The 13,081-nt window shown below is 53.1% G+C and overlaps 5 protein-coding genes across 5 annotated transcripts; 3 read left to right on the top strand and 2 right to left on the bottom strand.

Annotated features, from left to right (window-relative positions):
• Window positions 1-531: 531 nt before the first annotated feature.
• Window positions 532-4,257, bottom strand: TrAtP1_007338 (uncharacterized protein). Its single transcript, XM_014092980.2, has 3 exons — window positions 4,030-4,257; window positions 2,691-3,972; window positions 532-2,627 (listed from the first exon to the last, which is right to left on the bottom strand). Exons 1-3 carry the CDS (start codon window positions 4,112-4,114, stop codon window positions 2,414-2,416), a joined length of 1,581 nt encoding a protein of 526 aa, XP_013948455.2. The 5' UTR covers window positions 4,115-4,257; the 3' UTR covers window positions 532-2,413.
• Window positions 4,258-4,483: 226 nt separating this feature from the next.
• TrAtP1_007337 (uncharacterized protein) lies at window positions 4,484-9,153 on the top strand. Its single transcript, XM_014092979.2, has 2 exons — window positions 4,484-4,836; window positions 4,915-9,153. The coding sequence occupies exons 1-2, from the start codon at window positions 4,736-4,738 to the stop codon at window positions 6,734-6,736; spliced, it is 1,923 nt and encodes a 640-aa protein (XP_013948454.1). The 5' UTR covers window positions 4,484-4,735; the 3' UTR covers window positions 6,737-9,153.
• A 327-nt stretch (window positions 9,154-9,480) lies between these two features.
• TrAtP1_007336 (uncharacterized protein) lies at window positions 9,481-10,050 on the bottom strand. Its single transcript, XM_066113481.1, has 3 exons — window positions 9,920-10,050; window positions 9,707-9,837; window positions 9,481-9,648 (listed from the first exon to the last, which is right to left on the bottom strand). The coding sequence occupies exons 1-3, from the start codon at window positions 9,971-9,973 to the stop codon at window positions 9,615-9,617; spliced, it is 219 nt and encodes a 72-aa protein (XP_065969567.1). The 5' UTR covers window positions 9,974-10,050; the 3' UTR covers window positions 9,481-9,614.
• Window positions 10,051-10,198: 148 nt separating this feature from the next.
• Window positions 10,199-11,865, top strand: TrAtP1_007335 (uncharacterized protein). The gene is made up of 2 exons (XM_014092977.2): window positions 10,199-10,549; window positions 10,612-11,865. The coding sequence occupies exons 1-2, from the start codon at window positions 10,368-10,370 to the stop codon at window positions 11,279-11,281; spliced, it is 852 nt and encodes a 283-aa protein (XP_013948452.1). The 5' UTR covers window positions 10,199-10,367; the 3' UTR covers window positions 11,282-11,865.
• A 64-nt stretch (window positions 11,866-11,929) lies between these two features.
• On the top strand, window positions 11,930-12,853 carry TrAtP1_007334 (uncharacterized protein; the record flags this gene model as incomplete). Its single annotated transcript, XM_014092866.2, has 1 exon — window positions 11,930-12,853. One exon carries the CDS (start codon window positions 11,930-11,932, stop codon window positions 12,851-12,853), a length of 924 nt encoding a protein of 307 aa, XP_013948341.2.
• Window positions 12,854-13,081: the final 228 nt, after the last annotated feature.

The raw sequence follows: 13,081 nt of genomic DNA, 5'->3' as shown, positions 1-13,081 counted from the left end.
GAAAGGATGGGATGGAAGAGAAAAAAGATTGATGCGTGGCAATGTCACGAGTACAAGTACCACGCCGTCCCTACCGCTGCGCGCTCGCCTCCATGAGACAAACAGCATGGGTGCGGTACTCCGTCGTATGCTGCCATCGCATTATTGCGACCACTTTTGAGTCGTATCGACTCCCAGCTTCTTCGTACGAGTAAGCCCAAGCCCAAGCCCCGACCCGTCTTGCTGGGTCCTGGGGGCCTGCTACAGAGTGATGGCAGAGCCTACAGGGCTTGGCCGGCGCTTTCCAGACGGGCTCCCGGTGGGTTGCCGGTGGGGTCCGCCAGTGCCCAGGGCGCTATCCATAGGCTGGCGACGGCCCTGTAGAAACAAACAGGCTGCAGACCGAGCAAGGGAGGGGCACAGCCAGCAAGGGTTGCGTGAGCGCCTGCACGAAAAAGAGGCCGATGCACCGTGATTGCAAACCACATCCGTGATACCCAACATCAGTATCTGTAGCAGGCTCTGTATGTACAGTATCCACTGAAGCCTTGGGGCTACTTGGCATTATGGGACGAACGCCTAGCACTTGAGCTACAAACTCACGGCTTGCTATTAATAAAAGGTCGATCATCAAAAGTCAAGGTACAGCAACACTGTATACATACAGCCCCGGATGCTGCTGAGCGCCAGCCTGCGCCGAGGAGGCTGAAACAGGGCATCACAACACGAATGTCACCTCTGTCGGGCATCAATCTGTCTCGCAGCAAATTTATTCCACTTTGCTTCAATCACTGCTGAGTCCATTCCCACGCGGTTATTTCCCTGCTGTTTGTTTTAAGCATGACTCGATGCCCCATGTTGGTGCATACGCCTAGCACATCCCACTGTGCACTTACAAGGTGCATGTAGCAAACTCCCAAAGCTTTTTTCTCCTCTGGGAGGGAGCCCATATCAAAGTCTGTCTGCGCTATTAAATCCAAAGCTGGCAAGGCAGTAGAGTACCATTGGGGCCTTTCAATATTTTTTCTAAAAAGAAATACATCCCACCTTTCTGCCTGACCACCAGCCTTATTCAACTGCAAATACTTGTACTATTTTCAACACCTTCAAGGCCTGCTTCCACCTCCAAAGCCGACTCCAACACGTCGTTAGCCCCCTCCACCACCTCCAACTAGCCCCATCACCAATAACCGCCACAAAGTCCCCCATCCGCACAGATCGTCCTGGCCTCACCTCGCCAAAGCCTTGCTGCCAACCTCTACATGGTGAAACAGACACCCATTCAGGCCATTGACAAGACCAGTTTCACCATCCGGCAACTTATCGATTACGCCAATGCACATCTTGTCTCCTTCGTTTCAACAATGTCGTCATCTCCTCTTGAGAGTCGCAAAAGATCAAACGAATCATGCTCGTCAAAAGTGAGAGCTGACAGACCCATCGTAGGGCCACTTCAGTGACATGCACTCGGGACTTACCCTGTTACCCACTGATCGTCCCCTCCCTATGGCAGAACGAGTGATGAAAGTCCTCGTCATCAGCAGAGTAGATACACTTTTATGCGTACTGGCTATAGATCGCATCTGTCAGCAACGCCATCATTGTCAAACTCACCTAGATCAAACCGACATTGCCCCTTTCTCCATCTTTGACTCGATCCTTCCGTCTATCCCATATCAAGCACTATTGAACACCAGATTAAGAAATGCTGGAAATCTCAAATCTAATCAATTGATGCTGCTTCGACTATGTAAATATGTACAGTAAAAGTCGAAAAGTGCCTCATGCAAGCTGTCATAACCCAAGTTGACAAACTCGTTGCTGGCCATGCGAAAAAATTATTACCAACGCCAAAATTCCGGCACCCTTCCACAGCTTCCATATGATCATGACCTTGTGAAATCGTGAAAGAGAGAATGCCGGAATTGCTCTATCAAAAGAGAAACTTGGCCCAAAACATCGCGTCGCACATCGTCCAAATCCATCTCAACATCCAAGTCCGCTTTGGAGTTGCTACTATGAATCAAGTGATATCCTGCTTTGCAACACAAGCAGAGATCTGGTGTATCAAGTTAGAGTAGTAAATCGCTCAAGAGAGTACCGTGTCAAGGTGAATGCCTGAAGTTTGCTTCATCTCTTGAGGTATCAGAGAGTAACAGTACTATCCGATACGGAATCGTGTCTGGCGTGGGATGACGAAATCACTCGTGATCCGAAAGTGGCTTTTTACAGACGAGATCCAAAAAAAGAAGAACAAAAAAGAAGAATGCTTTTAGCCTCGTCCGAGGTCGGCAAAGTACTGTCGTTAGATGTCAAGGCAGGCTGGTCCTTTTAATAAAAAAAATAAAAGTTGGTGGCTTCGAGCCACATGCAAGGTGTGTGGGAGAGAGGAAAAGGTACTTGGTGCGACGTGGCAGAGAGCAACATCACCAAGTTAGATCTGGCCTTTAATGTCCACTTTCTGGAAAGCTGAGGATCTGGCGCTCTCAAAAAGGCTCCCGGCCTTGCCAGTCAGGAACGCAATGTACTCTGTGCGATCTTCAAGAAGGTGTTGCCCCTGGTAATCAATGATGAACTGGGCAGCATCAGCATCGGATTCGAAACCGAGCTCCTCAGTGATGAAGCGCAGCTTGACGTCAGGTTTATATCTGTTGATGAAGCATTAGCATCAGAATCTCGATAAAAATAAAAAAAAGAGTTGTCCAACTTACCCTCTGCAGATGTTGCACAGAGCTGCAAGGCGCTCCCTCGTGACAAACATATCCATGAGATATGCACCCATGTTGGGTGTGTCAAGATACAGCTGGAAGAACTTGTGATAGTTGCCCAATGCCAGCGTCGACCGTACGTCGAGAGCATGCTTGATCGGCTTCTCTTCCTTCTCCGCTGCGGTTAGATCTGCCAGGGTGTCGTTCAGGCCGGTTCGATTGGCAGTGTGGATGAAATAGAGGATACGATACGCCTTAAATTCAATGGGGTTTCCCTTCAGGCCCATTGCATACAGTGACCGCAACTGGGTCTGGCACTGATTATACTCACCAATATCCCCCTTCTCCAAGGCAATCCGGGCGTGGATCTCATAGACGGAAACAGTAAAGTCGTTCTTGATGCGCTGAACCGTGAGATCCTGGCGCATCGACTTGAACTGGTCGCAAATGTAGGAATAGTTGCTCTCCTTTCTCCACTTCTTCTTCAGCAAATCCAACGTTTGACGGAGAACTCTCTCAGGCCGCACGTTGGACGCTACAGGGGGGGCAGTGAGGCGGAGATACTTCTTTTCAAGAACTTCAGAGGTGCCGACGATAGGACCAGTCGGTGGAGTTGGGCTGGGCGACGAGATATTGGCCGCCTTGTACTCATTCTCGAATCGGCGTTTGCGCTTGTTGGCTTCTTTTTGGAACTTACTAGACTTGGGGTCATCGAGGGACACCCGCTTGTCGGGGGAATACGAAATGCGATCCTCGAGGGATCGGCCTGAGTTAGTAGAGTGCCATGGTGGCGTGGACGTATCATTATTTGCAAAGTCATTGGACTTTCGCTTTCTAGGGTTGAACGTGTCGTCGGTATATACTGGCGTTGTCAAGGACAACGAGGCAGCGTGATGGTGCAACTTCAGCTGGGCCTCACGGTCAGCTCTCACCAAAGCTTGGGGCAAGGGCATGTTGTCCCAATCAATGGTGTAGAGCGAGTTGTTTTCTTTGGCGCTGCCGATGGTGTCTTTTAATTTCGCTTCAAGTTCCGCACGGGAGACGGAGGCATCCTCGTTCTCAGGATGGAAAGACCGCTGGACATATCGACGGACTGATTCCGGCCATTCGGTCTTGCCTCCTTTGGGCTGTTCTACGGGTGCTGGAGATGCATTTGTTGTAGTCCCGGGAGCAGAGGCTTGAGCCTGAGCGGCATTTGACGCGTACATGTTATATGCTGGGGGTGGCGGAGGAGTGGTGTATTGGCCAAAGCCTTGTCGTACTTGTACTGGAATGAAAGCAGGGTCTATGAAGAGGGTTAGAGATCACGGGTCAAAGCAAGCAAGGGAGATGCGAGACATACTAGGTGGATAGGCATAAGACGCTGGAGGAGGGTGCTGAGGGACGACGCCCGGCGGGTGCTGGGCGCTCGACCAACTTGGCATCATCGTGGCGGCTGGGAAATTGCTGGCTGGAGTTAGTTTTACGAGGTGCGAACGATGAATCAGGTGCAGACAGAGAGTCTGGCGAGAGCTCTGGCAACAGTTTGATGTTGTTTGTTGCGATGCGTGGGAAGAGATCAGGAGGCAACAGGTGCGTGTTGGGCCGCAGAGGGAAAATGTGCGAGGGAGAAAGCCCCGTGACGAAGCCAGCGGCTATATGCCGGCTATTCTCGCTGGACCCTTCGTGCGCTGGCAGTGATGAGCCTGCGCGTTATCCCAGATGTGGCAAATAGTGGAGTCAGACCAGATGCGACTCGCGGTACGTACCTCTGCGCGCGGGATGCCATGCCTCGACGAGAAGCTTAAGCTGCGGTGGTGAAACCTTGCATCTGTCATTATCATCACTTTATATTCACTGCCGCCTGAAATTCTCGACCTTTATAGCATCCATTATCCCTTCACTCACTACGCTATTATTATTCAAAATCTCCCATAGCCAAAAGTTGTATCTCTGCCTCTATTCACCACAGCTCCTTTGGCACGTGCTATTCAGCGCATCATCGATCCCGCAGCGACTCACCCGCTCACTCACCAAGAGGCTGGCTCTTTGCCACAGCCGCGGGACGAATGTTCCTGAAGCATCTTGATCTCACTACTGCACTGCGGCCTTTGTATCTCCCGGATGAGGTACTGCTCTTTGTCCAAGACAATGTCGGCTTGTACGAGGGGTAAGTCATCTGGCGGGGTTCAAGACCTATGGATGTTTGAGGATGAGTATGATGCTGATGCGACGAGATATAATGTAGCAAGTACAAGCTTCCGAATCAGCAAAATGGCCAGGTCTACCTAACATCTCATCGCATTTGCTATGTCGACAAAGTTGAGCCGAGGAAGCAGTCCGCCGCTCTCGACCTGAAGGAGGTGGACCGGTATGAGTTCTATGCCGGCTTCTTCAAGTCTTCGGCCAAGGTCACCATTGTGCCCAAGCCTTTGAGACGATCAGCCCTTCACAACCGCGTAATGTCCGGCACGGGAGTCAACTCACGACATAGCACGCCATCTCCGACATCCTCCAATGACGCCTACGCTCCTCCTTCTGGGCCTCCGCCAGCTTCAGCCACCTGGGTCTGCAACATTTGCAGCTTCTCGAATCCTGTCCCTTCCAACTTTGATCCCGCGGCTGCAAATGCTCACACTCCTCTCCCTCCTTGTTTAGCGTGCGGAATCAAACCGGCGCTATCACTGGTGCTCAAGGCGGCTATTAGTAGTGCAAGTCGTCCATCACCTTTGCTGAATCCCAGCCAACCGGGAAATATTAACAACTATACGTTTTCGTCAGCATCAGCAGTGACGCTGGGGCTTGTCGATCCCTTTGCAACGCCTAGCGAACAAGGAAAGGCTGATGCGGCCGTCTTTCAATGTCCTCGGTGCACATTCTCCAATCATCCATCGCTGTTATCTTGCGAGATGTGTGGAGCACCTTTACTCTCGCAAGATGCACCTTCTACCATATCCACTGCTGAGTACATTAGGATATTATCTCAGTCTCCTGGACCAATCAAGGATACCAGCCAAGGTGCCGTTGATTTTGCAGAAAGCGTCAAAATCTCTTTTCGAGGTGGCGGCGAGAAAATCTTTTACGAACGCTTGAAGAGCGCCATGACGCAGCGGAAATGGCTGCTTCAAGATGCTCCTCCCGCTCCAAAAAGCAGTCGCATGGCCGACGATAACTCCTCCAGTGGCTCACCAGGCACCCCGACCCAGAGAACGAAAACAGCCGGCATTGCTGGACTGGAGCAGCTGGGCTTAAACATGCGGAAGAATAACGAGATTCTAATCGGCAGTGCCTTTGAAGACCTCGAGGCCTTGATGACCTCTGCAAAGGAAGTCGTTGCACTAGCAGAGAGATTTGCACAGCAAGTCAATGGGGCCAACGCCGACGTTACCTCCAAGGAAAACACAATCCTAGCCGAATCCGCCCACCAGCTCGGCCTCATCACCACCAAAGACATCGTCGGCAGCGGCGGAGGCTCCGACTCCCTCTACTTCTCCGAACTCGCCCGCAACCTGGCAGAGTTCCTCACCGACGACGCAAGAGGCGTGCTCAAGCGCGCCGGCGGCATCCTCACCCTCGTCGACCTCTGGGCCATGTTCAACCGCGCCCGCGGCGGCGTCGAGCTCGTCAGCCCCATGGACTTTGAAAAGGCCGCCCAGATGTGGGAATCGCTCAAGCTGCCCGTCCGGCTACGCACGTTCCGCAGCGGCGTCATGGTCGTCCAGGCACGCGACCGCACCGACGACGCCACCATCAGGTCCATCCTGGCCTGGCTGCAGGACCTGCACGAGTTCCCGCCCGATCGAGAGGTTGCGTGGGACTGGCGCGAGTTTGGGCGCGGCGTCACGGCGCAGGATACGGCAGAGCGGTTTGGTTGGAGCTTGGGTGTGGCGGAGGAGGAGCTCCTCATGGCAGAGGAACAAGGCGTTTTGTGTCGCGAGGAAGGGCTCGAGGGGCTGAAGTTTTGGAAGAATTACATTGGCAAGACGGACATTGCGGTGCTGCAGAAGCGGGAGGCTCAGGAAGAGGCGGATGCGATTTTGCGGCGTTTGAAGGACACTGGTCTTATATAGGTGCTTGTGCTTGCATCTGTTGACGTAATTCATGACCTTTGTGATAGAAGTACGAGGACATGCTTTAAACTGGGACTGTCTTGGAGTTGTAGATGGAATTTGCGCCATCAATTTTGAGATATATTGTACATGAGCAGCTTAGAGCCTTAATTGTTCTTGCTTTTCTGGCAACACGTTGCTTCACTCGGATGCCGTCTGGATATAATAAAAACAGTCATAAAATGAAACACCACAACTCCACAATTCCCTCTTGTCGTTTGACAAACTCCATGTTCGCGTAAGTGAGCGTGACCTGCATTTCCCCCCCCGCCGGCCAAGCTCCCAGATTGTGAAAATAAATTAAAGAAGGAAAAAAAACAAGGCATCAAATCATTTCAAAATCAGATTTGATACCTGGCTGGCTAAAATCACAACGCCATTCAACTTTCATCATACCACGACATGTGTCGACATGTGTTCCACGGCCTCCTTGATGGAACGGAGCATTCTCTGGTTGACACAAAAGGGGCATCGCAGCGGCCTGTCGTGAGTAGCCATGGGCACCTCTGACGAATGAATCGGCGTGAGAGTCAAGTCGTGGGAAATGTCGTGGCCGGGCGTAGCATAGCGGGTATCAGAGGGTGCGCGGGCAGCGGGCGGTGCGGCCATCATGACCTGCTGCTGAAGCCCCGCGGCTCGTTCCTGGCGATCTCGCTCTTCGCGCACAGCCGCGGCCTGCTCCTCGGCGGCCTGTTCCTCCTGCTGCAGCTGCCGAAGGGCGTTTTGGAGCACCACCTCGGGGTCGTCGTCTTCGTACATTGGCTGGTCGGGCGGGGGCTGGGCGAGCGTGGGCTCAACGGGGGCCAGAGCCGATAGCGGAGCCGCGTGGGCGTTTGCCAGTCGCCGGATGATTTCGTCTCTGACCAGCGCACAGGTGTTGAGGCTCGACTCAACGCCCACGACGCGCAGGACCTGCTCCCGGATCGCGGCCGGGCTCGTGTCGGACTGGATGGCCATGAAGCGCGGCACGCAGTCGGCCAGGTAGTCAATGTCCTCGGCGGGGTTGATGCCTCCGTCGCCGTGCCGGCGCTGGCGCCTGATCAGCAGGCCGTATCTCTTCTTGAAGCGATGGATCCAGCCCGGCGAGAACTCGGGCGGGCTCTCCTCCTTGTAGCGCGGCAGCTGGCTGAAGATACTCTTGGCCTTTTCGCCCAGCTCCTCGTTGGTCGGCTGGCGGCCCGCGGCCTGGACCTGCTGGTACCACAGCAGCACCAGCTTCTCGACGTCGGGCCAGTTGCCAAAGCGCAGGCGCGAGCCCGACAGCTGCGGGTTGTCGCCGTCGAGGCGCGAGTACTTGGGCGACAGCGAGTGCGAGACGGTGGACTGGCTGATCTGCTGGCCGTACTGCGCAAAGAACCACTCGATGCAGGCCTTGTGCGACGGCCGGATCGTCTGGTTATTCGCCCATCGCCGCAGCGCCCGCCGCTGGTCCAGCGTCAGCGAGTGCCGCTCCTTGGGCCCGGCCACGGACGGCGAGAGGTCGCTGCCGTCGGCGCCCACCAGCGAAGGGTCAGTCGCAGCGGCGGCCATCTCGTGGTGGTTTTTCCCTTTAGCAGGTTGGCGGCTTCGTGGAATTGCAATCGTTGTATCCGATGGATGCAGGATTTGGTGCTGCTTAAGGAGATGGTGCATGCGCCAAAAAAAAATCGCGGTGGCGGGGCGCGTTTATTCGGGCGGCCCCCAAACGCCCCAGAAGCGGCGCCTCACGTGATTGCATTGCGACCCTTTGTGCGTTTCCAGAGGCGGCAGAGGCTGCATGTTGGCTCCGCGATGCGCTGGATTGCCAGCGGCGGCAGCCCGCTGATAGGCGGCCTTGTTGGCTGCTGCCTCTGCGCTGCTTGTTGCACGGCCATGGAGGGCGGTTTGCAGCAAGTGGCTCTGTGGTCGTTGGATACGCGGTTCTGCCGGCTAAGCAGCGTCTTCGCATTAACGGGGATGGCGAGACAGCTCGTCTTTTGTATATGCTTATATCCCTTAGACGCCTGCCAATTGAAGCTCAAGTAAAGCCACCAGTCAGAAGCTCCGAGCATCAACACCCTCCTGGGCGCTAGTAAAGCAGTAGGTGATTCGGCATGTAATTAAAGATGTGCCAAATCCCTTTATTATGCTATCAAATGCTAGATAAAATGCATCTGGAATAGTTGCTTCGACCGTCTTGGACACTCGGTGTATTACATACATACAGCCAATCAATACGAGGCTTCAATAATTGCCTACCTAGGCAAGTAGACAGTCGGCCAATGGCTAGCGGAATCATGGGAATATGCGGGATCGACTATGAAATAAAGCAATTCTGAGCTGACGGCTTCATGAGCAACTATGCTCTATTTGGGATCTCAATGTAGTCATGTCAGCTTCTAGAGATGCTTCGGGTCTGTTTCGTGAGGCTGATATGGTGAGCTGTAATTTGGTAGTCACCAATTCCGTTATGCTCCCGGCAGTCTAAGCTGCAGTTTGAAATTAGTATATACTATCAATAATAGAACAAATGCGTTCTCCGGTATCTGTGTTAGCTATTACACCGCTGATATATGTATGCGTACTCATAGAGTAACACGTGCAGTCAGCCATCGCCATGACGAAAATTCAACATCAATGGAAACCAATAACAGCTCCGTCACGGCATCACTTGGTTATTGCGTCGTTTCCCGTCGCACTCAAGGCAACGCTGGGAAAAGACAAGGTAGCAATGTGCATGTAATTGCGCAATGAAGGCCGTCTTGCTAGGGAGAATAAATTGTATCGCATCTATTTCGAGACATTCGCTCTCCAGGCATCTATTATGTACAATACAATATACACTGCCACTCCGCAACCCCAATTTTTCATATTTTGCAATTTAGTGCTTCTTGTCCTGCTCCTCAAGGAATTTCCTGTCAAGCCGTTAGTCGGGATCTCGTCCAGCGTCGCCCACAGTAGTATATCACGCACTTGATAAAGTCGGCCTCGTCAGAGCTGGAAGCGTTGATCGGGGGAGCAGCGGTGGCAGAGGCGGGCTTCTTGGGGCCAGAAGCAGCGTAGTAGGCACCGCCGAAGAGGGTAGCCAACCAGCCCATGGCAAGCTGTGGTTTTTTGATATCAAGTCAGACACTGGCATCCCAAAACGAACTCGGCGTGCGACTTTTTTTTCTCGGCGGAACATACGTAGTGGCCGCCGACTTGTCGGCCAGCAATAGTGTAGGTTGCGATACCAGCCATTATAACCTCGGGATATGCGTCGAAAGGGTGGACGGGAGGGCGAGACGGGAATCAATGGATTGCTGCAGAGTTGAGAATCGTTGGCGGGCGACGAAAACGGAGACTCGACTTGTGCCTGGAATTGCAGGCCCGGCATCTGGCGGCTATTCCTCGGCGGGGCTTATCGCGGGTGGGTGGATGCCCGACTCAATTTCGCTGCCGACGTCACTATAATCATGGCCCAAAGGAGCTTTGCGGGAGTTCCTGAGCTATAAGCGCGGCCATCTGACTAGCTTCGGCGTCGTCGTAATTGTTAGTTCTTTCATACTTTGCCGTTCAGAGAGTGAAATTTCTTTGAGCGGTCGATTTCTTGTCTTGATCGCATTTTATTTCTTCCCTTGGACACAATTTCATCATGGGTTGGTGGGGGAAATCTTCAGAGGCCAAGGCCGAGGACCAGCAGCGCAAACAGGCGCAGAGCGAAGGCGCTTTCGATCCCACACTCCCCAAGGCCGAGAAGCTGCCCAAGGGCCTGCAGAAGATTGTCGACAAGGCCGATAAAGACGAGAGTTTCTTTGACAGCATCAAGGAGGGAAGGTAATTGCGGGCTGCACCTAATCTGGATCTTACAAGTGAGAGGCTAAACGAAACGCATTCAGCGCCCCCGACTCGACGGAGAGCAACTTGCGATATGCCGCGTATGCAACCCGACTTCGAACAATTCTGCTGTCTGCGCATCGATACGTCGCCTACACGTCTGATATTGGCGAATCGTTCCGCCCCGTTGCGCACCCGGGCCTCGTTCGCACTGCCTACGGAATCTCATGGCTCTATATTCTGGGCGATGTCTCGTTTGAGGGATACCGCTCGTACTGGCGCAACCAGCGCGTCCTCAACCCGCAGCTTCTGCTCAATTCTCACCAGCAGAGATTCTCTGGCCTCCCTGAAAAGGAGACTCAGAGCCTTACTCCCGGAGTAGTTTCTCCACTGGAGGATTATCGAACAGTCATGGTGCAGAGAGCCATCTTCCAGAGCTTGGCCAGTATGGGACTGCCTGCCTTTACCATTCACAGCGTGGTCAAATACTCCGGAAAGGCCATGAAGAATGTCAAGAACGTTGCTTTGCGAACATGGGGCCCTATTGGCCTCGGCTTGTCCGTCGTTCCATTCCTGCCCAGTCTCTTTGACAAGCCGGTCGAAGACGCCGTCGAGTGGGCGTTCCACAAGGGCTTTTCGCAGTTTGGAGGCCACAAGTACGTCGGAGACTCGCCGGCTACCGGGCGGGAAAAGCTGATCAACAAGGATCTCAAGGCCAAGAAGGATCAATGAAGCGTTCTCTACTCTGTATATGGGATAAGGCGTTGGGGCATTACTCTACTCTTGGAGCATTATATCATGGGATAATTTCGTAATTACCACAAAGAAAAAGAATGTCTTTGTTATATACATCATGTATAAAAATCAATCTGTTGTTTAAGTAGTCTGATGTTAAGATACTGGTAGGGAACGCATATTGGGCTCTAGTTACCAATTCTGGTATCCAAACTCGTAGCGGGGCCATCCATGGATAACCAACCCCGCGATGCCAGCTGCAGCCTTAATCTCGCCTCGTCTTACTTGCGCTTGTACCCCTTGTGCTTGGCAACACCAATAATTTGCTTCCATTCCCTAATTGCATATATCGATAAATTTCGAATTTCAAAAGCCAAGGCGCGATTGTTAGCGGTAGCACAAAGCGCACGTCCTTTCACCGGACTTTAGCGGACAGATTGCCAAATCCAGCAGACGTTTATAGGGGCTTCCAGACGCTTCCTTGCCACGTTTGGTCAGCCGACTGAATCACTCAGCCGCGCCGACAGTTCCAGCGCAGCCTCACTGCTTTCCAAGGCTACGACATTCACTCTGCCTGGCAAAGCACATCATTTTATCAGTTAGCGAGACTGCAGCGGCTTATTTATTTTCACAGGCCCCCCCAAGATGGCGTCAGGTTCAGATTCCGATGCTCCTGAAACGAGCTACATCATGAAGGACAGAGAAGACGCCAGCCTAGTCGGCACCCACTGCCAGTACGAATACTGCAACCAGCTTGATTTCCTGCCCTTTTTCTGCCAGTCGTGCACAAAGACGTTTTGCTTGGACCACCGCTCAGAATCTGCGCACAAGTGCTCGAATCCCGGGGCGTGGGCGCAGCGGAAACGACAGGCTCAGCTGTCAAAGCCGTCCATAGGCCAGGGGCGGACGCTGCGAGATAAGATCTCGGAGAAGCCATGCGCTGCGGACTGCGACACGATTGTCGGCACGTCGTTGACGCCAGGCGTGCACTGCGATACATGTAACCGGGACTACTGCTTGAAACACCGCTTCAAGGATGACCACAACTGCAAGAACTTGACGCCGCTTGGGGCGCGGCCCATGCAAATCGACGTTGCTCAGAGGACCAAATCTGCTCTGGATCGACTTCGCGCATGGGGAACGGCCAAGAAGGAACAGGCTGGCAGGGCGCTGCCCAAGCCCAAGCCCAGCTCAGCAGCAGCCCGCCTGGTGGCCGTCAACAGCCTGAAGAAATCCGCAAAGGGCGACGACAAACTGGCGCCGGAGAAGCGCGTCTACGTCTATGTGGAGGCTGAGGCCGAGACGGCAAAGGCCAAGTTCCCCAAGGGCGAATTCTTCTATTCCAAGGACTGGGTCATTGGCAGGGTGCTGGACGCAGCGGCACGGAGTCTCCAAGTACAGAATATCAACAACCAGAGCTCGGATGAGCGAGACAAGTTACGCGTCTTCCATGTCGAGGGCGGCAGGCTTTTGGAGTTTGGCGAGAAGGTTGGGACGGCGTTACAGAGCGGGAATACCTTGGTGCTATTGAGAGGCGTTGGTGCGCCTCCGGATTTGATTGAGGCGTGAGGACTCCTGCGACTGATGGGATTTCAGGATATATCTTTTTTTGTTTTCCTTTTTTTTTTTTTTTTCATCCTTGAATTTACAGATAGCGGTTCTGTGCAATGGGCACAATGAGGCATGGATAGAGGGTGTATGTACATAGACGGCATTAATATCACGCATTGCAGCGAGTACTAAATTCTAATTCTTAGTCAATCGTCCCATGATGCCACCATAATTTAGCTGTCGCAA

Source organism: Trichoderma atroviride, chromosome 4 (genome assembly GCF_020647795.1).
Source record: "Trichoderma atroviride chromosome 4, complete sequence".
In the NCBI taxonomy this organism is placed as follows: Eukaryota; Fungi; Ascomycota; class Sordariomycetes; order Hypocreales; family Hypocreaceae; genus Trichoderma; species Trichoderma atroviride.
This window is presented reverse-complemented; position numbering and strand designations above follow the sequence as displayed.

What these genes read in the sequence shown, in the direction of transcription:
- TrAtP1_007336 (XM_066113481.1), bottom strand. Translation starts at nt 9,973, where the DNA reads ATGGCTGGTATCGCAACCTACACTATTGCTGGCCGACAAGTCGGCGGC. An exon ending in GACAAGTCGGCGGCCACTAC is followed by an intron (nt 9,838 to 9,919) that starts GTATGTTCCGCC and finishes AAAAAACCACAG; the next exon opens with CTTGCCATGGGCTGGTTGGC. An exon ending in GACGAGGCCGACTTTATCAA is followed by an intron (nt 9,649 to 9,706) that starts GTGCGTGATATA and finishes ACGGCTTGACAG; the next exon opens with GAAATTCCTTGAGGAGCAGG.
- TrAtP1_007335 (XM_014092977.2), top strand. Translation starts at nt 10,368, where the DNA reads ATGGGTTGGTGGGGGAAATCTTCAGAGGCCAAGGCCGAGGACCAGCAG. An exon ending in GACAGCATCAAGGAGGGAAG is followed by an intron (nt 10,550 to 10,611) that starts GTAATTGCGGGC and finishes AAACGCATTCAG; the next exon opens with CGCCCCCGACTCGACGGAGA.
- TrAtP1_007337 (XM_014092979.2), top strand. Translation starts at nt 4,736, where the DNA reads ATGTTCCTGAAGCATCTTGATCTCACTACTGCACTGCGGCCTTTGTAT. An exon ending in AATGTCGGCTTGTACGAGGG is followed by an intron (nt 4,837 to 4,914) that starts GTAAGTCATCTG and finishes GATATAATGTAG; the next exon opens with CAAGTACAAGCTTCCGAATC.
- TrAtP1_007338 (XM_014092980.2), bottom strand. Translation starts at nt 4,114, where the DNA reads ATGATGCCAAGTTGGTCGAGCGCCCAGCACCCGCCGGGCGTCGTCCCT. An exon ending in GTCTTATGCCTATCCACCTA is followed by an intron (nt 3,973 to 4,029) that starts GTATGTCTCGCA and finishes CCCTCTTCATAG; the next exon opens with ACCCTGCTTTCATTCCAGTA. An exon ending in CTGTGCAACATCTGCAGAGG is followed by an intron (nt 2,628 to 2,690) that starts GTAAGTTGGACA and finishes CTTCATCAACAG; the next exon opens with ATATAAACCTGACGTCAAGC.